This window comes from Sceloporus occidentalis, unplaced genomic scaffold (genome assembly GCF_023333645.1).
Source record: "Sceloporus occidentalis isolate IW3139 unplaced genomic scaffold, rSceOcc1.0.p SCAF_159, whole genome shotgun sequence".
Lineage (NCBI taxonomy): Eukaryota > Metazoa > Chordata > Lepidosauria > Squamata > Phrynosomatidae > Sceloporus > Sceloporus occidentalis.
This window is the reverse complement of record NW_028317139.1, coordinates 1,009,142-1,032,076: the sequence shown is the minus strand read 5'-3', so window position 1 is coordinate 1,032,076 and position 22,935 is coordinate 1,009,142. Positions and strand designations below refer to the sequence as shown.

Here is a 22,935-nt window from a genome sequence, read left to right as displayed (position 1 = left end):
ACAAACCTGTCCTTTACAATCGTAATGAATAAGTGGAAGGAATATAGTATATCCCCATAATCAAAATACTGTTTTAAACTGGTGTTATGTGATTTTGCAATAATTAACATTATTTTCTCAGTAAGTGGTCAACTTCTTTTGGTCGCCACTTCCTAAACTAATAGGCGACACTTCATCTGCCTGCATTGACACTGTTGTGGAGGTGCTTCTTCATTGTTGCTCTTGGTTAAAACTATTTAATTGCAATTGGTTGGCTAATAATATGGACCCATGGGCAACAAAAAATGATTAATTGGCCTAACAAAAGGTTGATGTAAGCATGTAAAATCTTCTCAGTGATACTTTTTGGTAATTTTGAGGGTACCAAAAAATGTATCACAATTGTGATGCTTGGTTTAATTGATAGAAATATCTTCTACTACTAACAAGCAGTGTTGATTGATTGTTAAATATTTTTAAACACTGAGTGGGTACTTGTGACTCATTATGTGTTTAACCAATATGCTGCTTTTAAAGAACTATTAGCATGACTTCTATATTACAAAACAGGCATTCTTTACCCATACTCAAGTTAAGGCACAGCATAAATCCAGCCTTTACAATATATAATCTTACAGGTACCCAAGACACTATACATTTGCAGGTGGGGTATATGATGGGGTAAAAAAGTAGTAGTATATATGGGAAATACATTTAGCATTCAAGATGTGCAGAACTCCAAGGTCAAGTGGGACCCCAACAAATGTTCTCATTGAGTTGGCTCTTTGTAGATATTGGGATTACCTCTAGATGATGACCTTGGGGCTATCCTAATACAGCCTTGATCCATCTAAATCATGTGACAAGTTGGATGCAAATGCCAGTGATAAAAGCACCATGTTTAAATATATTTTAGTGGAAACAGTTCTTATAAATATTAGACAGATATATCGCTTCTACCACATGTTCTCCAAAGGTAGTTCCGTGAGTACTCATTAACGTTTTTGGGAATTCTGGCAGCACTGATTCTTGGCCAGATGTATCACTCATGCAATTCTGCTGCTGACATTACATTTCCGTAAAACAAAGTTTATATTATAGCATAACTGCCTCCTACATACGTTTCTATAAAAACACACACAATCCTAATTTCTTTTTAAACATACTGGCCCAAAAATTGGCATACATAATCTGGTCTGTGGTGTCCAGCCTGGTCTAACCACAATAACCACAATAACCTACACAGTGCAGTCTGCAGAAAACAAACATCTAAAGGCTATATATTTATTCCTTTCAATGTGGCACGACCCATTTAAATGTATTAGTGTAGTCCATAGATCACTTACTCCATCCTCCTTCTTGCTTATCGTCTTCTGGCTGTGTAATAGGGGTGACAGCTGTATGTGTCACTGAATGCTATACTTGTTTAGTGTCAATAGATTGTAAAGGAATATTGAAACCAGCCAATTTCTCATCTTAAGTGACTCAGTTTTCCAAACTACTAAGACTCAAATTTGCTGTTGAGTTACTTTCTGAAATGTGGTCTATTGTAAGATGGTGACCAGATGACTCCTTTCATTCAAGGATTGGGAAAGAGAAATAGGGATACATTGCTGCCCTGTGTGATACATTGTTGATGAGCATCACTAGTTGATGGAATCTCATGTTCACTGTTCTTACAAGATTGGATCTTACCGGAATCTTGAAATTCAGTGACCTGGATTAGCCACAGCCCCAAAACATCTTAAAATAACATTGAATGTCCTAGTTTTAACAGTAGATTTTGTTAGTTGCAAACTAAAATCACAGCATAAGGTTACTCGTAGCACGGTTTACATGAAAGAAATAACATGTTTACCATATGTTTTTATGCAGAAAATAATTGTTGTTCTTGTTTTTTTCTTGTAGAACAATGGATCACTGATTTGGTGTCAGAATCATAAGCAATGTTCAAAGGTAGGTATTCTGCAGCAACCGTTATTTCTTTTGTTATACAGTAAGATGGATCTTTTTTATTTAAATAAAGAGAACAGATGAGAGAGGAAGAACCATTAATGGTTGATTTAAAGAAATGCAATTTCTGTGTGTGATTCATCCTTCTATCATTAGTCCCTAGGCTGTTTAAAGTACAATAATAACTCCCTCTCTGTTGAAGGCTCCATTTAAACAGTGCTTCACAAGATAATGCTTATTCAAGACTTGACAGGCCTAGAATAGCACTTAGAACCTTTGTTCATTAACCCCTCTTCTATGACAATCACTGCAAAACATTTCAGAAACTCCAGGGGCCAAGGGGCAACCATAAGCCATTATTCACTGTAGCAATTTGACATATACAACCCAGAGAGCACATAAACTAATAACTAATTGAATCTATTAAAGTGAAATCTCATTAGACCGTGCAATTGAAAGATGTGATACATCAAATCCATTGTGAATACGGAACTCAAGTACTCCTCAAATAACGAAGAGTCGTACAATGTATTTAACATGAAATGCGTTGTCTGAAAACTATATGTGCCTTTTAACGTTTTTGTTTAATATTTTTATGTACTCAAGGGTAAATTGACAGCAGGGAATGTACCTTTGTTCTGAGTCAATAAACTAATGCATAGAGACTGTACAAATATCAATCACATGTGTCAGAACAACACATAATGACTGTTCCTTGAGATTAAAAGATATGAGATATGATACAAAAGAGTATTTTCCAAGTTGCACTCTAGGTGACGTTACACAGTATTGGTATAAACTCTTATTTGCCTGGGCAGAATGAAACTGTTTATACATAATAATATATACAGAAACCAGTTTAATGTAGTTTAGTATGAATTATATACAATGTGTGAATTCGTTTGACAAGTATTCTCAAATCTGGGAACAAGAGTTACTTGTTTTGTGGTAACTGAAAGCAAAAGAGCGGACAAGCTCGGAAACCCTGAAACATCCTGAAATGTTGCCTATGCTTTGATTACACAAGTGGTCATGCAATGTATATACAACACAACTCTTGTGATGGAAATTCAGGTACAAGAACACCTGTGGGTTTCACCATTTTGCTGTAGCAATGATTCACTAGTAGTGTCAACCACATTCAAATTAAAAATTTCTAATAGAAAATGAAAACCATTTTTCAGGAGGTAAAATATAATATAGACTATGTCACCAGTGTAAAAAAGCATTAAATTCAATGTTCGGGGAACATTAAAGAGAATACGAAAGAGTCAACTCCAGTTTGTGTGACACTTAGCAACATTTACCACGACCAGGGGCGTACCTAGAGTATTTGTCACCCGGGGTGGATCCTGTATGTGGTACACCCCCCCAGATACACTCACACACAAAAAAAATAATGTTGGCAAGAATATTTATTTCAGAAATTTTTAACTGTATGTCAACTGGAAAAAATAGAAATCTGGAAAAATAAATTATTAATTAAATTATTAATTTAAATAAATAACATTTACTGAACAGACATGGTCCGGATTAATTCCCACCACTATACACTGAGCCAGACATTGACGGTAGTGCAGCATAACCCCTATTACTATCTACTAAGCCAGACATTGACGTGGTAGGCCTCTGCCCTTAAAACAGCCTGCCTGTGCCACCGCTGCCCCTTTAGCAGCCTAACTCTGCCACCGCTGCCCCTGAAGCAACCTGCCTGTGCCACCGCTGCCCTTGAAACAGGGCAGAGGTAGCACAGGCATCACATTCTTTTACTGCTTATTTGCCTAACATTATTAATTTATTAAAAAATGGATATGAATGGCGCATGCTGGTAAATTCAAGCCCCAAAACACAGTACGGTGGATGAGGGCATGGAAGCATAGAAAATTAAAGTAGAATCAACAAAAAAAACAATTTACTTCATCATATGGTCAGGATTCTACTAAAAAGATATCAGTAATTTTAATGAACTAGAAAGTAACTCTACTGGCTTTATTATCATACCCAAATAGCTATGTGGATGTAATCAAGGCCTGGTTGTAGCCCATTTATAATAATCTTTCTCGTGATTAAATCAACAAGATTGATACTAGCCGTTTTGAACATGTATTCCTTTCTACTTCTTGATAATTTAAGATAGTGATTGATTACATCTACAGAGAACTTAATATTAGGTTACCATTTACGTGATTCGGTATAATCAGATGTTAAAATTAAAGATGTAGCTTGTACTTTATGGATCATTTCTCCTTTTATGATCCTCTTGAGATCACTGCTCTTTAGCCTTTGACAGATGATAATGGATAAAAACAAGTAAGGTAAAATACTATAATGCATTACTGGTATTTCTTCTGCTATATAAAGATTGATCTCTTTCTTGAACTTAGTTTTCTCCAGTTGGGTCAGATCTTTCTTGCACTATTGTTTTAAATAAAGTAATGATACATTGAAAATCCCTTTGTCTTTTTTAGTTTTGTAATTATTTGTTATTTAATAGTCAAATCACCTAGAGCTTGTGTTTTTTTTAAACCAGCATAAAACTATTTAGTTAAGTTTTCATCTGGAAAGCTGAGATTTGTGTCTCAGAGTGACAGGATCAGCATTATCTAATGGATTTCCTGTCCTGAAGTCCTCTTTCTTCTCCTCAACCCACCCTTGCAACAGCAGGGCAAAGGTAATAGAAGAGGAGGAATGATCATGTGGAACCTGAGAACAGGAAGTTAACATCACTGGCCCTATGATATAAAGTCAAGGTGGGCTTTATCATATTTAAATCTGTAAACACCCTTTCATATGATTAATTAGTGTGCTGAATATAAACACCTCCTATTTTTACTTGTTGACAAATGCTTAAATACTTGCACCCGACTTACACATCTATGCCCACACACACACACACACATACACATCCATGCACACTCACACATCCATGCTCATATACCAATACATGCTCTCACACACAGCCTGGTAACTCGCATACACACTGGCACATATTTTTAAACACATACACATTCATGCTCACACATACACATTTATGCTAACTCACCAACAATTACACATACATGCTCACTTGCATATACACATCTATGCTGGCCAATTTACACGTCCATGCTCACACACACACATCCACACATGCATGCATACTACATAACTCACTCCCTTACCTCATTCACAGCTTTCCCTCCTGCTGTGAGCAGCCTTACATTTCACATCCCTGCCTCTGGTTGCCCCGTGTTATGCTCCTGTACCGTGTTTGGTACGCAAAATGGTGGAACTTCTGGGCACACCCGGAGGCTGTCCACATGGCAACATCTATCTGTAAATAACACATCCTGGGACAGCAAATTGCTGCTCCTGTCAAAGTGCAGCCAGGGTCTCTTGCACCCACAGGGATCCATGTAAGTGAAGGCTCTGGCGCCAACAATTTATGCAGAGCTTCTTACAGTACATACGTTTATAATCAAAAGTCTTGGTTGTGGTGTTGGGACATTTTTGCCCAGAATCCTACCTGCTTTAAGGTTCCCACATGATGAAATTACCCCCTTTTTGTTATTGATAAATTCTTTGCACATCATCAAACTCTATGAACAGAAGTGCTTTCACACGCTTTACAGGTTTATGATTTACCAGAATCCAAGGTCAAGAGAAAATATTTGTGCTAGGCAATTAGAGTGTGACATAAATGAGGTATGTAAGGGACACTTGTGCAACGAATAAAAAAAATGCATTTAACCAAGGGTGAAAATAAACACATTTACATCAGTTTGGTAACTGAAAGATGGAAGTGGCGGGCGTACCTGCCTTTCAGTGTTTGATTCCGCATGGCAATAATTACTTTATGGCTGCTATTTATGTACTGCAATTGCTTAGTAAATATAATAACATCGTGTTAGGAGATGTCAGTACAAGTCTTTTTACTGAAAACTCAGATACATGTGTAAAGAGCCCCGAGCCATTTGCTGGTTCTAGCACCTACACAGTGATCTGTTTACCTGGCCACTTTTCAGCATCCGCCTTGTGAATTTTCTCCAGTGCTTTGACAGCAGGAAATGATGAGCTTGTGTTTGTCTTTTGAACAGATGCTCAAAACGTACAGGTTTCATTAGGTTTTTTTGACAAGATGAAATATTACCTACAAGGGCTAGTGCTGGACACACAAATACCACCGTTTACTGGAAAGAAAGAAGAATCGGGCTGTAAAGAAATCACACAGAAATGTTAATAAAAATGTTACTTTTTATTGTCATACATTCTGTAGATAACTTACTATTTATGCCATTTTTCAAGCAAAAAATTGGCAAACTGCTGTACCCCCCCACCCCCAGCTGTGAGATGTTAAAGTAAGAGAGCGAATGGGGGAACTGTCTGGGTGTCGAAATTAAATTGTTTCTGATTTCATATTTTACTAATATAGGTAACAATGGGGATTGGGCTCACTGGTAAGATAGATATGATGTCATTCACTGCAGAACGGATTACAAGCAGGTGTGGTGGTCTGGGGATTCTGCCCTGGGCCAGGCCATATAGCCGGGTCCCTCATAAATACATCACTGGCAATACTATAAAGAGACGGTAAATCTGCAGGTTGCCCAAAGCCTAGAGCATTTTGTAGCATTTTTTGTAGCTGTTGTACATTCTGCATTACATTTGTAAATTATCCAGTGCCTCATTCTGGAAGCAAGAAGAAGTCCTATTGTGCATCATCTACAAGCCCTTTAAGCCATTACGTACTAAAGGGTGATTGTGTAGGAGTATTTTTGGAGTATTAAATGAATTGTAGTACTCAGCAGTTGGAGTGGTAGATATTTCTAACTGCAATTTCAAAAAATTAAAATGACCCGTCATTGGATATCAAAGCCAACGTTCTGTACAAATGTAACAAAATATTATTATCACTTCTATGATTTCATAATACTGAATATTTAGTCTATGCTAAAGTTTCAAACAATAGTAAATCAGACTACTGATAGAAACACTTTGATTTAAAATTTCCTTATGCAGTGAATACCGCAAACAATATACATTTATCACTTGGAATGTAACTTTTCTTTGAAATTAGCGAAGGGATCTTCCAACGCAGTAATAGACTAGCTTTACAATCTTGTAGTAGCCTAAACAAAGACTGGATTTGAACTACCCATAAAATGACGTATTGTGAAAACAGCTTTATAAATAGAATTAACATTTCCCAAACATAGCTATATAGGATGCCAAAAACTAAGGGACACTTTTAACATGTTTAACTTATTTAATGCATGCTTTTCAAGTTGTGTATTTAGTCAAACTGTTATCGATTTATGCTTACATGCAAACATTTACAATTACAACATGATCTATGATAGTGATGGTAGTTCCTAGTCATACCTTTAACCACATCTCATAGAACAACAGTGTCCGTCTTTGGTCATTAAAGTGCGTTAACCTGCAGTAAGTGTAGCATATAGTAGTGGTGGGAGTGCTGGAAGTGGTACAGCATGAGCTGAGTTCAGGATTCAGCCAGACTCTTGGTCTGGTTTGCTAAGCCATGTACAAGCAAAGCCAGATCCAGCTACTAAAGATGGAGGAAAAGAAGGAGTTGATTTTGAGCTAGATCAAGGCAGGAGTTGGGCCATAGCCCATGCAGCCTTACCAAGCTCTACCTCTTGCAGTACATCAGGAAAACATGGGCAGGCTGGACGGGCCAAATACCGTATTTGCTCGATTATAAGACGACCCTGATTATAAGACGACCCCCCAAAATCTGAATATTAACTTAGGAAAAAAAGAAAAAGCCTGAATATAAGACGACCCTAAAGGAAAAAAGTTTTACCAGTAAATGTTAATTCATGTAAACTAATTTTTTTAAATAAAAGCTATGATTGAGAAAAATATTTTTTTTGTTTTTATTTCCTTGTATTTTCCAACCTGTCCCCCAGTTACGCACATCTGCCCCCAGGCTTGCCACACCAATATGGCACTGTGGCCCATGATATGCCTTTTAACCCTCTATATGCCACTGTGCCCCATGGTATGCCTTTTGACCCCGTATGTGCCACTCTGCCTCCAGAAATGCCTTATACCCCTATATCCCATTCTGGCATTTAGGGGGTTAAAATGCATATTATGGGGCAGAGTGGCATTAAGGGAGTTAAAAGGCATTGTATAGAGCACTCTGCCTCCAGAAATGCCTTATACCCCTATATGCCACTCTGGCATTTAGGGGGTTAAAAGGCATATTATGGGGCAGAGTGGCATATAGGGAGGTATAAGGCATTTCAGGAGGCAGAGTGCTCTATTAAATGCCCCTTTAACGCCACTCTGCCTCCTGAAATGCCTTATACCTCCCTATATGCCACTCTGCCCCATAATATGCCTTTTAACCCCCTAAGTGCCAGAGTGGCATATAGGGGTATAAGGCATTCCAGAAATGCCCTATGCCCCCATTTAACACACACACACGCACACACACACACTTACCGGGCTTCCAATTTCCTGCTGTATTGCCGGGGCAGCGGGTTGACGTCTCCTTCCGCTGCAGCCGGAAGGAAGTGGAGTTGGCAGCAGGGGTTTGTCTGCGTCCGTCGCGGATACCTTCCCCGGCTGTCAGAGATCAGAGTTCTCTCTGATCTCTGACAGTCGGGGAAGGTATCTGCGACGGACGCAGACAACCCCCGCTGCTAGCCAGCTGCAGCGGACGTTGTCTACGCGAATCGTGTAGACGTCAACCCGCTGCCCCGGCAATACAGCAGGAAGCACCGGTAAGTGTGTGTGTGTGGGGGGGGGGAGACAGGAGGATTCAGGTCCCCTGCAGCGGTGCGGGGGATCTGGATCTTAGTCTCATAATCAGACCTCTATTTGAGGTCTGATTAGAAGACGACCCCGATTAGAAGACGAGGGGTATTTTTCAGAGCATTTGCTCTGAAAAAAACCTCGTCTTATAATCGAGCAAATACGGTAGTTCTTATCTGCAGTCAGATTCTATTTTTTTGTGTTACTTCTCGGGTATCCAGAAAGGTTTCATCTTAAGATATAGAAAACAGTTATAATAAGTGATACTTACTAGAGAAAACAGAAGGTGCTAGGAGTATTTGGTAAGAAAAAAGTTGACAATGTGAAACACAGTAGTACTTAATCGGTATAGTAAGTATAATTATATGAGGAAGTCAGCTATGGAAAATATCTTACTACTGTATCCTCACAATATATACCCATGCAAAGGACTCTTCCTGATAGCACATACACTCATAAGTTGTCTATAATTATATCAATCTTTATTTAGGTGTAACGTCTCCAATAGCTTTGGTTTCCCTTTAACTTAATTAGGAAGAGACCGCTCGGTTAACTCAACAATGCCTTCGTGTGAAGAACTCTATACAATGGATTTTTCACAGGACAGACAAAAGAGGCAAGACACATGTATAAAGTCTGTACAAACAGGTTAACCATTTCTACAAAAAACGACTAGCCTGATAAACTTCCAAATAAAGAAGCATTGTCAATTATATACTCCCGTGTTTGGAGCTTCCCGTAGAGTCACTTTTAGTGACAATTCAGGTGGAAAGATGAGTTAATGATTTCCAACAGATTTCCTGCTCCTTCCTGTCAGTCAAAACCCACTTAAATCAAAGCTTGCAATGTCTGTGCCTCCAGCCGCAAACCCAGTCAGGGACTGTGTCAGTGATATGCCAAGCCCACAGTACAGCCATTCTTATGGTAAATTTTCTGTTCTCTCATGCTGAGAGACTTTTATCAAACATATTAGTCTGCATTGGGGAGATCATTAGTCTTCAAAGACTGAAGCATTCCAAGTTCCTTATCCTAGGAACACTCATGTCAGCTCGAAGGCATGCAGAGGGCACTTTTATATCCTCTTTACAACCGCAACCCAGAGGAATTCTGCCTTGCACGATAATAAAGACTGTGTCAAAATTTTATTATGGGAAAGTGTTATAGTTTGAATCAACTGTTGCCGCGTATAGTGAAGAATGAGAAAAATGCTGGTTCTATTACTTTCGAAATCAAGGATTCCGTTTTGGCAACGTTAAGAGACGACAAGTACGTTTGTTCGAAGCAGAGATGTTGATGGAAGAGTTTTAAAGTGTAAGACGACATATGAATTTATTTAAGTACTTCAAAATGTTTGGCGTATGTTGTTCTGCATATTAAAAATTCATATACATATGCATCGATCAAAGCATGTATTTGAACGCATATTTTTACAGAATGCAGGTAATTTTATACCCTTAGTATACTTTTATGATAATCCAGGAAATTATATATTTTAATATAATTTATTCTTTGCTATGTTGACATAAACATCAATATAAAGCAGTAAAAATGCATATAATATGACCACCTGGCTCTAGGCATTTAAAAATGCAGAACAGAATCAGGTATTAATAAAACAATGTATAATATTTCCACTATTCTTGATTCCAGTCCCAATTTCAGTCTTTTGTAGCTATTAATGCGACTTTAATTATACACTGTCAGGACCAAGTATGAAATAAAAACTGAGCTCAGACTTAATCAGATTTTTTTTAAAGGTATTTGCTCTCAGATGACAGTGAACCCAATAAAACAGAGCCTTTTAGCTTTCAGGTTATTAAGTAAAACAATGTGTGGGGTCCACAGACCCCATCACCAAGACGTCCAGATCTCTATATATGCATGGTCCATCTTTCATGTGACGTGTCAGATTAGAATCCTCGGCTGTCTTCCTAAAGCAATTTGATCTGTGTGTGATCAGATTGGTTGCCTTTTAATTGTGAGTGTAGGGGGGGAGAACGGAATGGAGAATGTGAACAATCACATTGATCGGCTTCTTCCAGCGAAATGGTTTGTGTGAATACCTTCATGCATTTATATAGTCAGACTCTTCTGGCCTTGTGTAGGCACCAGGATGTACACAGACATATTGAATAATGGCAGATAAGAGCCTTTTTAATCTGTCCCCTTTTTCTACCTGCTGTAAGACCTCGAATCTTACTTGGTTCAGGGTCTTGTCATGGGTTCAGGTAACCATGTGCATATCATCTGTCACTTTATTAACCCTTCAACAGGCGGAATGTTCAACCTGATTCATACCACTTTTGTCGGTTTAATGTCACCACCAGCAGGTAGGTACAGTATGTGTGCACAGGAGCAAAAAATAAACATAAGAAAGGCTTATAAATATCTAAATATGTTTATGCATGTCTTCTTCTCTTTAATATGAAGCTACTTTATGCAGGCCTCACTTATCAAGTAGAATGACGTGAGTCTGAGTATCGGCTATTGTACATTCTAAGCTTTGAAAGTCCGAGTTTAACCGTGCAGGCAATAATGAATTAACCAAATTATTCAAGGAACGAAGCATCCCACAATATGTACTGCCATCGGTTTGCCACTAAACTTCAAATACTATCCTTAGATCAAGTCTTTCTTCTCGAGAATAAAAAAAAAAAATCAGTGTTAAGTGGCCCGATTTAACAAATGGTGCATTTTATGATTACACAAATGGAAGGTACAAAATAACACACAGAAGTAGTATTGATGGCGCCATTCTTGGGAACTAAATGCATCTTTAAGTTTGCTTTATCTGCTTCACTGAACACTCTGTACAGAATCAAGGGACATTCACAAAGCAGACTCGGAGCAAAACCCCTCCTTTATTTGGAGTTACTTGGGCACAAAAATAATCTCTTCCTAGAACTGTTTGAGAAAAGCAACCGAGCTATGCAGGCTAATCAACTGTAAATCTTTGCTATCTAGAGAGTAGTTCATTAAGTAGCGTCTTGCAGTAGCCCAATTATCAGTGAACCATAGCTGATCCAGCACTTTAGTTCAAGTCAGAGCTTCGGAGATGCAAGGCAAATTACTAACAAGTCTGATTTAAAGCAAGTGTCAGCTTATCCCACTCCAACGTAACCATTTAAGTGCAAATGTGGAGGGGACCCAATGATTGCACCCTATTTAAGCCCTAGGGCTACTGCAAGGCTTACTTGATTTATAGAAAACCACATGGTTTGTGGTCAGAATGTTTACATTTATTTTAACATGCTTTGCTGGGTTTGATCATATTACTGCAGAGAATCCAAAGGAAAGTTTATGTTCCATGGGATTCTGCTACTACCTGTTCATGGATATTTACTTAGCAGAGGTACCATGCCAGGACATTGTAGTGGCGAGAAACAGGAATGCTTGCATCTATATAACAGGGTATATTAACTCTCCCTTGGACACAATTACTTTTTTTTTGCTATTAATGTGCCATGAATCAGAAAGCCTTTTTTTCATAGAATTGTGAAGTACACAAGTTAGTGTTTGATGTCTACGGGATTTGAGAAATTAACTTCACAAATTCTAAATAAAGTAAGTGTTTTCTTCAGATGTGGCTAACAAAATAAAAGTGACCGCTAAACTTTTGCCCTGCGAAATAGAAATCCATCCCTAGTTGTGTTGTCTTTGTAACCTTATAAATAAGTTTGGTCTTACTAACTAAACTTTATTTATAGCACTAATGTGTTGCATAGGTGTTGTATAGGCCATTTGATAATCTGTTATTCTATTCTTAAATGCTACTGGTATACGATAGGTATAGAAAAAAATATAGAAAATAGAAAACAAGAAGAAACAAATCAAACTTGGGATACAAAGAATTCAAGCTGCCGATGGTTCTTCTGGGTGGTTTGTGAGCTGATGGGAGGCTGGCTGTGCCCAGCAGGAAGGGCTTGGCCTAGCTACGGTTGTTAATTTTTGTTTGGTTCAGAACCACTCTGTTGACGGATATTTGTAGACCTCATTATTCACTCACTGGGTGGCAGATGCACATGTAACAAATTCTGAAAGCTCTTTTTTTTTTTTTCTCTGTGCTAGGGCCAGGGTCATATGCCACTGCTGAGAAGATGCATAAAGACAGCTGACAAATGAGCATATTGATATAAACATACTTACTAAGGAACAGTGGCAACTCTAGAAACAATATATAGGGGGGGGGGTACACAAGATACCACAGTCAAACTGGGGGGGGGGGGGCATTCATAATTTCCAAAAGTAATGTGCTATGGAATTATACTTTTGTTATTGGGCTAAAATAATACTTGATCATTCAACATGGGAAGCCTGAAGCCACAAATGAGTGCGACTAATCCTTGAAATAAATAAATATTATAACACAGTCGTAGTGACTTCAGGGGACAAAAGTTCAAGGCCCTGAAATCACTATATATATAACTTCAGGAGGGCATTTTATCTCTGGATAAATATAAATTAAATAATTCCTACTGTAAGTTAAGTGTCAGGAAACAGATGACCAAACACACACACCAACACAGGCTCTGTCACACCGACACCCAGACACACACACCAGGACAGGCTCTGCCACACCAACAACCAAACACACACACCAGGACAGGCTCTGCCACACAGACACCCACACACATCAGGACAGGCTCTGCTACACCCACATCCAAACACACACACACACAACAGGACAGGCTCTGCCACACCAACACCCAAACACACACCCTAGGACAGGCTCTGCTACACTGATAACCAAAAACACACAAACAGCAGGACACAATCTACGTCACAGAGGTCTACATCAGGATGGATTTTTCACACTGCATTGTCGTTTATACCCCCCTTAGTGTTTTTGCCTCTTGTGTATTGATGCCCCTGCTGCCCATATATATTAATATTAGCCCCAGTTGCCGATAGCAGGTATAGATCAACACATTAACACACAAACCAAGCTTTGCATGTGTAGATCAACTGAAATTCACTTGTGATCTCATTACTGAAGGTATATATCAAATAAAGAGAATCAAACATACAAATCCTGTATTTGCAGGTATACAATAGTATATAAAATGTAGCATTGCAGGTATAGATCAAATAAAAACATGGAAACAGCATTGCAGGTATTAATCAACTGAATAAGACATACAAATACTGTATTTGCAGGTATACATAAATAATGTATGGAAATATATAGATATGGATCTACAGAATAACGCAAAAACCCAGCTTTGCCGGTATAGATCAATTGGAATTCACAGAAAAACACGTCATTAAAAGGTATATTTAAAACCCCCTAAATTACAGGCATCAATCACAGGTTGCACACCCCAAAGCCAGCCCTGGCGTCCACACTGCCCACACAGCAATCACACTCCTATCATACCCAGGCAACCAGTAAATGCTGGTACCTAGGCATGATGGGACTGTGCTTGCTGTGATTGCTGTTAGCAATCACACTCCTATCATGCCAGGTCAGCCAGTACATGCTGGTACAGGGTGGCTTTAAGTGATGTGTAGACCCCATACTGCTGGCAGCATCAATACACAAGGGGGGCAGCTAGCTAGGTTTCAGCATGTACTGGCTGACTTGGGATGATAGGAGTGTGATTGCTAACAGCAATCACAGTCCCATCATGCCTAGGTTCCAGCACTTACACATCCATGCTATCACACACACTCATTCATTCATATACTCATTCATTCACAGATTAATTCCCTCAATCACGCATACTCATTCAAACACCCTCCCCACCCCCTTACCTTCACTGAAGCTCCTCGATGCAGCTCACAGACTTCAGCAGAGGGCGCGGCCTCCTTCTGCGTTCTCTGGTACTGCACAAAGGAAGCAGGACTGGAGCAGAGTCATGTGATGTCACGTGAACTCTGCTAGGTTCCGCTTCCTCTATGCAGTACAGAAGACCCTCCCACAGGTAAGTATCAGGGCTCGAGGTGCGGCCCGCGTAAGATCGGTTGCCCTGGCTGCCGATCTTACGCGGGCCGCACCCTCTCCCTCCTCCGCATTAAAAAATAAACAAATAAATAAAAAACAGACGGGATTTAAAGTCGCATTGGGACTTTATTCCAAATTCGGCAGGGGGGCAACAGGGGGGGCAAGGATTAACCTTGGGGGGGCAATTGCCCCCCCTTGCCCCCCTGTAGCGACGCCACTGCTAAGAAAGCAACAAGATAGCATGCTAACACAATGCTATTGCTACATTTGAGTGTCACTTGTACGTTCTTCCGTGTAACTGTAGCCTTTCTTATTGGAAAATGACAATGTTTTCATTAGAGCTGTTGATCAATAATCCTATTATCTGAAATCAATTAGTTTAACTAATTAATTTTGTATCCAGAAAGGATTATAGGCCCAAACATTTGGTAATTTTTGTCAATTTAACATAAGTAACACATTAGAATGTACACTGCATTTTATTTGATTACTACTGGAGTAGTACATTCCTTTGGAGATGTCAAAAGATACTTCTCCAGGACAAAGATAAGTTGTTCCTACACCCACTCCTAGAAGTCCTCAAGACTTTAGTAACTTAAAGTGAAACAAATTTCCAGACATGCGATGATAAAATGTTTTAAATTACAGAGATTGATGAGCGAGGGCAAAAATGTTGTTAATGCTGCTGGAGTGGAAAATTGCCCCAGTAGTACACGTGACATTGTTGGCCTGCAGTGTCCCAGCAAAGTTTTTGGGTAAATGGGTGTGAGGACCCCTCCTGTCCAGAAAATTGCAGAAATTGCAGCTCAGTAATAAACTGAAGATCAGATAATAAGGATGAAGTTTATTGTAAAAAGGTAAAACCTCCTAATAGCAAACAGGGGATCATAACATCTTCTGGACAGGTCAAGTATACATAGTTATTTTTCCATAAAGAATATATCTATCCGTATAGCAGTTCTTTGCCTATACCTGAAAATCTATAACCTTTTTAGGCAAGTATAATACAAACAAACACTTAACCAGGTGTGAAAAATAATTTGACAGTGTATGTTGACATTGAAGATGTTAAATAAACCCTTTTTTAATTATTAGATAAATAAATAATGAAGGTACTTCCATCACTAGCTTCTGGTGGAGGTCAATATGTCATTATATTGATAACCATTTAATGGAATCTGATTTTATGTGACCTGTTTGCCCTTTTATGTCCCTTGTTCTTTGTTCATCATAGTGATCTTGTATGATGCGTTCAGTCTGTAGTTTTAGATATATTTAATAAACTAGCAGAATATGCTATATATGAAATGATCTGCAATAGTGAGTGCTTTATCTAGGGTTAGTGCTTGAGTTTTTCATTCACCTTTACTTCTTCACTTGTAAATGAGAGCGGATTTTGGCTTTCTAAAATGCACATTTCCTGTTTTTTGTCCTGTTTTTGATATCATGTCCTCTGTGAGAATTGCTTAGTGATTTGATGACAAACAATTAAAGGAACGTAGCAGGAAAAGGTCAACACTGATGTTTTCTCGGTCCCCTCACCTCCTTTTTTTCTCACCATATTTGTTTCCATACCCATCCTCAAAAGGGGGTAGGGATCATCATACATGCTATACCTGGTGGTATGAGAACTGAACCAAGAACCATTTTTCTACAAACTCTACCCAATATTCCATGAGTTGCACGTGTTCTCACTATTGTCTAAGGTTCTTTAGGTACATTGACATATTTCAAATTTCTAGCTTAGCTACACCAGCTCATACCACCATTACAAAGAAAATGCCCAGTACTAAGTGACAGACGTTATTCTGTTTAACTTTTATTTTATTTTGAGACCATTATCTACTCTACAAACTTATTAAACCAACTATATTTCAGTAAAAACAGTTTGCTTAGCATTGATTCAGTGTTGTTCAGTAGATAAGCTCTGTACTCACTTAATGGGAATGTGCTTTCGGGCATCTTGTTGACCCATCTGAAAGTATTGTACCGTTAATTCTACCCAGCCTATTGTCAGTGACCAGTCAACATATTCTTTTGATATGTGACATTTGTGGTTATTCCTCCTCTAAGGCCAACAATGTTTGCATTATCTCAACTGTCAGGAGCAGCTCTATAGAGAAGAAAATACATGGATTAGGATCTAAAATTTAATGAATGATAAATTAGCAGCATGCATAAGTAATGTTGCGTCTACTGTTTTTAAATGTCAATCAGGGACGAAAGCTTTTTAGTAGAGTTCCTCTTTTCCTTTGGGTTTACCTTCCTGGGACAAGCCTATTCTCTGCCTAAATATAGACTTTTTAAAATAAAAACAGGCTATATATAACCTCGAAAATACAAGTCCACAATATCCAAACATCATTGCTAAATCATATCTCTCAACATGACCAAAAAGGGACTCTTTTGTCTTAGAGGGATGTGGTTAGATGTGTGACTAGGGCTTAGGGCTTTACTGAGACTTTTAATGTCACTTTGTGATCTATTGAAAGCTATTTATGTAGTGGAGTATGGCATTAAGAAGAACAATGTATATTATTAAAATAATGCATAGAGCATGAATATTCTTCTGTCCTAATATATAAAGCAATCAATGAACTCTACTTTCTAAACACGTCATTTGTCAGTACATGCCCATGACCTTCCTGTAATTGTCTCCTTGTTCCTCGGCTATGACTCAGTGACACCATCAAGGCCACCTAATCAAGGATACACTTGTATTCCGTATTGCAAAGTTTTCTTAATTATTTCCTTTAGACTATTGCATTAAATCGTGCTGACCGTGTATATGATGCATGGCTGACAAAGTGGACCCAAAATGCCAACTGTTAATCTTAAAGGTGCTGGAACCATAAGGTCTACTCTCTAGGATCATTGATCATTGCAGTGATTGAAGAAAATAGTTTCTTGTACATTGGCTTCTGAGCTAGATGTGTACACAAGAATGAAATCAAGATGAGAACATATCGGCTCATAATCATGGCCCATCACCTTGCAGTTTGTTGTCACTGGGCCTTGTGTTTCATTGACTAAACCTTTGGGTTACATGGATGGTTTCTGCAACTAATTGAGTTATGCAGAGCATTTATTTTCAGGCAAGCTACACCGTTGTGCTCATTTTTACTAAAGTTTATCTAATGCAGGCTAAATAGCAGTCATAGGGCAAATCTTTATTCTTTATTCAATAGGGTATTTGGTTTGCCAGAAAATGTATATACGGGTACATATATATATATATATATATAATGTATAGGAACATAAAGTGGCAGCTTTGACTTTCCACTATAGCGAGCGTTCACCTTTGGCACTTCAGCTGTTGCTGACTTTATTTCCCATCATGCGTTCCTGGTCAATGGACTGTTAGAGTGTGAGGGGACTGTAATTCACAACACCTGACGTGCCAAAGGTTAGACATCATTGCTCTAACATGTTATCAGGAATGCAAATATACTGCTGCCCTAGACAGTAATTCACATCAGTGTAGTTGGATTGTCCAGCTGAAGGCCTGTGGGCCAGATGTGACTTCCAAATTAATTTGTATGTCTGCACCACCACTGCAAGTACGTATGATCCAGGTCACCAAGCAAGCGGTTTCTTGAGAGTGTTTTGGGGTATTTTGACAAAACAATAGCATTTTATTATTGTGTGGAAAGAGAAGTTGAATCCCCGAGGCTACTGTAGTCTTGTAATAAAGGATGCATTCTCCAAGCGTAACCGGATTTAGAATGAAAAGTAGCTTAAACAAAACGCTCATTGGTTGTATCGGTTGCTATATTAACCCTAGGTTGTTAATATATAAGTGTATAAATCTATATATAAGTTATAAATACACGTAAGTTGTCTATCTGCCTGCCCAGCTTTCTCTACCTTTCTCAAGTTCTTTAAACTTAATATATAATAATAATGATTTATAGAGGATTATCTTCAGTGACTCTTTTCCACATGTTAATTTACATACGTCTACAGTTATTTATCACCTGTATTATTTTCATCTTTTGTATCCTATAGACTGCTGTAGGGCAGAGCGTTCTGTATGGAGGGAATCATTAAAAGTCTGGTTTTCTGCTTGGCTGCATACGAAATGCAGTGTGTTATTGTTTACCGTAGATAGCATTAAGAACACATGACTGATTAAATGTATGTACATATTGTACTAATGAAATGCTACAGGGCTCTTTATATTTTCATTGTTCTGTATGTTTCAGCCATGCAGGAAAAATATGGTTATGAACACAACTCCGTTTGACTGTTAAATTCTCTGCATAGTGACATGAGATTTTTACTGTATTAGTTACATAGGCATCGGTTCCAGTAAATCATTAGGGGCTATATATATGATACTTTTTTTTTTTGTTCATGTTCAGTATCATGTTGCAGCCAGGGTTAGCAATGAAACATTATATAAACCAAATACCTTCTTAATATATCGATAAGATTTCGGGGACCCTGTTAACATAGAAACCACATTGCTGTGATATCTGCATCCATCACGTGCTTAGCTACTGAAACGGAAGCTTATGATGATTGCTTGTTCTTGACGACAGATATGTGTGGTGGCATTGACGGTTTGAGACAGCGTTGACAAAGCTAGACTTCAATTGCGCGTGAGGGGAAGAATGAGAGTACAGGTTATAATGTAGACCAAAACAGGTTTTAAAATAGTGTGACTGTGTAACAGGGCCCCAGTGTTATAAAAATTCTGAGTTCCTTCTTGAGTCTATTCCTACTAACCGTATTGGGCTGTGATCTGACCTAAGGGCACATGGAGTATATCCCTGATAGGCTTCCTTGTAGTATACAACATCTTATCTGAGGGTGGTAGACTTTGGGGTAGTTGGGGTAAAGATCAGGTTCTTCCCCAGTACACAACCAGAACATAGGGTGGCAAGGGAGTGTCTTGCCCCTTGAGAGGTATGACTCCTCTTTGTTGTGTCCTTTATCATTTTTAGGTCCACAAATCTAGATTCCCCAGTCCTTGAGGAAAAAAAAGCATTTTTAACACATGCCACCCAGAAGAAGCTGTGGCAAAAGAAGGTTACTTTATATGCAACTGCTACCGGAAACATACAGGGTTCTATATTGCGTATCTATAGAGAGTTTGGTTAATCTATATGAAAGAGTGTGACATGAAATCAGGATGTTCGTCAAGCACCATCCATATGAAACACAGTTAGGGAATCTGTCCCCTGCTTGATGTGGTTGTTTGGGTGATAACATCTAGATATAGCGACTATTTCTTGTTTATACTTTATTACGTTTTGATATTCAAAGTTGTGCATTATTCCATCATGCGCTCATTACCAATCACGGATACATTTTAGAACCGCAACAGCTTTTAAAATGTACCATCATTTTATTCAACATGAAATAGGTTTCTTCCCTGACTAGCATTAATTTCCCTTTAAATTCCTCGGGAAATGTCTATTTTGTTTCCCTGAAATCGTTGTGGCCTTTGTTCCAAAGGAGCTCTGTGTATAGTGGAGATGGGCCTTCTTCGCATGTACCAAATGCGAACATAAAGTATGTCGGTGTGTTGTAACAAGGATTAAGTGTTTGACAAATAAATATGTCTGTCTTTTGATTGGTGTTATAATTTGCAGCTTGGGGGTTCTCACACGCTGTTGTGTTTTTGCAGCTGCTTTTTCCGGAGTTTGAAAAATAGCTTCAATGCAAGTTGCTCTATATTGCAGAGTGTTTTTAAAAAAAAAACAAAAAAAAACAGGGAAATGGTCTATAAATCTATAGGTCTTTAAATACTAATTTTACAAGAAGAGGCATAAGTTGTGATCTTTTGATGAAGCTCTTTTGACACAGTTATAAAAACTGATACTGCAATCTGTGAAAAAGACCAAATGCTTTGTAGGATTTTTTTTATAGTTCTGCAATAACAAATTTACTGTTTCATCTGCAGAATGAACCCTTGCAAAATCTGCTTTGATTTCACACGCACACACACACATACACCTGCAGGAACACTCATAGTATTTAGTAAATGGGAGTAGAGACAGAAAACTAGACAGAATGAGTAAATGTATAGATCCTATCAGGAACCATTCTATAATGCAAGTTTAACACAAAAAAGGGTACTGTGTGTTGAACCAAGAGTCGGATGCCATAAAAAAGATAAAAAAAACATGCTTAAAGAGGCTCAATGTCTCAATAGATTCTAGAGCTGATTGGCGGTAAGCCTATGATTAAGACTTCTCTCTATTGGCTTTGTTATTATACATCTTTTTTTCAATAATTTTTATACCAGCCGGACTTCTGTGGATTCATCAGTTGGAGTGTGGAGATGCATTAATTTGCTCACACTTTTCTCTTTGTTATGGTGGTTAGCATATCACATGCATATCACGGAAAATAGCTTAGGTCGCCAATTGGGCAAAGGCATATGGGGGGATTCTGCAGAACGGAAATTCTTTTAAAGGGGCTTCTCGGCTATCATATTCATTTAAGTGCATATGATGGCTAGAGTGTCCCTGTAAGCAAAATCTTACATTTATTGTTCAGCAATAAGAGTCATATAACCCTGAAGATCATGCAAGGCCCCTGTATGTAACAAGATTAACAGGTGATCTACCTATTTTTTTTTCAAACTATATTTTAGTGCTTGTTTAAACACAGACAATAGCCTTATCACTGCTTAACTGTCTGTACATATATTTTATTAATATACACTTTATATTGCTGTATTTATTTCTTTTACTACATGTACGATTTTTTTTTTGCAAATTCACTTTTTAAATGTAACCAGATAACATATATACATATATATATATATATAATGTTCCAGGATACATTTCTTTTAGAATTTTCATTATGCGTCTCTATCTAAAAAATAATAAAATATCAACTCAAGTTAATTTAGCCATGTCTGTTAATGCCCATTATGGAGACTTTTTTATGTCCAGAGGAAGCCATAACATACACATCATTTGTTTCAGCTGTACATTTGCTTGCTAAAAATAATCAGAGACTTGGCTTAGAGTCAAAATCAACCAATCAACTTACAAGTACTAAAATTTCAGATGGTATCATCTGAGATTTCCAGTGTGCACAAGTGTGTCCTGAAAATAACCTATGTAATTTAATTAAAACCTGGTGATTCTAGAACAAACTGTAACATTTTTCTATATGATAATATATGTCCGTATTGGACATAAACATTAAACAGAGAGTTTCGGTATTTTCCAAGTTATATTTTTTTTCCCCAACCTGAGCTGGCTCTTGTGCTTTCTTAAAAAAATACCATAACCAAATTTGACGCATAATACTTTCCCTGCTACTTGGAAAACATTACTTTCTATCCCTCTTTCTCAGCTGGCTTGGAACATGCGTTTGAGGTGTGGTAGCCTAGAATGGGTAAAATCCCTCATTTCCCTTCCAATGCGATCATATGGGAGAATATATTCATTTATGTCAGGAAAATTATAAATATATTTTGCTGTAATAATGAAGCTAAGCATCTTTGGTCTCCAATAACGTGGACAATGTAGGCATATCAGAGCTTGATCAAAAATAAACAATTACCTTATGTATCATTCCATTTCATTATTTTTATGTATTCAATCTGTTAACCAGAATACATTATTTTATGTGCATGCCTGCTGGTATTGTGGGGTATTTAGGAGAAGGCAGTTTGACAATACATTGCATTTCTTGCCTCTGGTTAGCTGAGACACTTTAATAGGGTATAAACTGTAGTGGTTTTAAATAGAAATATTACCTTTTTAATATGGTAATGCTATTATATACATTTATTCATTAAAATAAAATATGGATTTTAGAAAAGATCTGACACAACTGCATTAAATCACTAAAATATACATTGACTTATGTCTAGTGGGTCGGTTGGTACACCCTTCTAGTTATCTCGATTGTTCTGTATTGAAATTGGCACATACTTCATAATTGGGATACATTTAATAGATGACATCATAAGTAACTTTCCAATTATCACAAGCCAATATAATAGTTGCCAATAGATGCCAGTTGAGTCAGATTATGTGAAATACTGTTCCGTCTGTGTGCTTACTTTTGTGGTTTTAGGTTCCCAAGAATCAAGTAGACGAAAAGAAAAACATATGGTAGAAAATGACAACCATTTTACTGACTATTTGTTCAATCTTTCAACAGTGCTTGGAACCATGCAAAGAAACCTGGGATTTGAGAAAGAATAACTGCCAAAGTCTCTGTGAGGTATGTCGGATTTATTTTTTTGTTAGAAAATCACTGTCAAGACTAGGCGAGAAATATATGAGAGGACTTCTTGCTCAGAAGCCCAGACAATGTTT

General features: G+C 37.9%; 1 protein-coding gene across 1 annotated transcript in view; it reads left to right on the top strand.

Moving 5' to 3' along the window:
* LOC149280149 (anosmin-1-like) overlaps positions 1-22,935 on the top strand; it is an 80,006-nt gene that overhangs the window by 19,529 nt on the left and 37,542 nt on the right. Inside the window, exons 2-3 of the mRNA XM_089500769.1 lie at positions 1,888-1,935; positions 22,778-22,840. Coding sequence (XP_089356895.1) covers positions 1,888-1,935; positions 22,778-22,840 — 111 coding nt within the window. The remainder of the gene's footprint in view (positions 1-1,887; positions 1,936-22,777; positions 22,841-22,935) is intronic.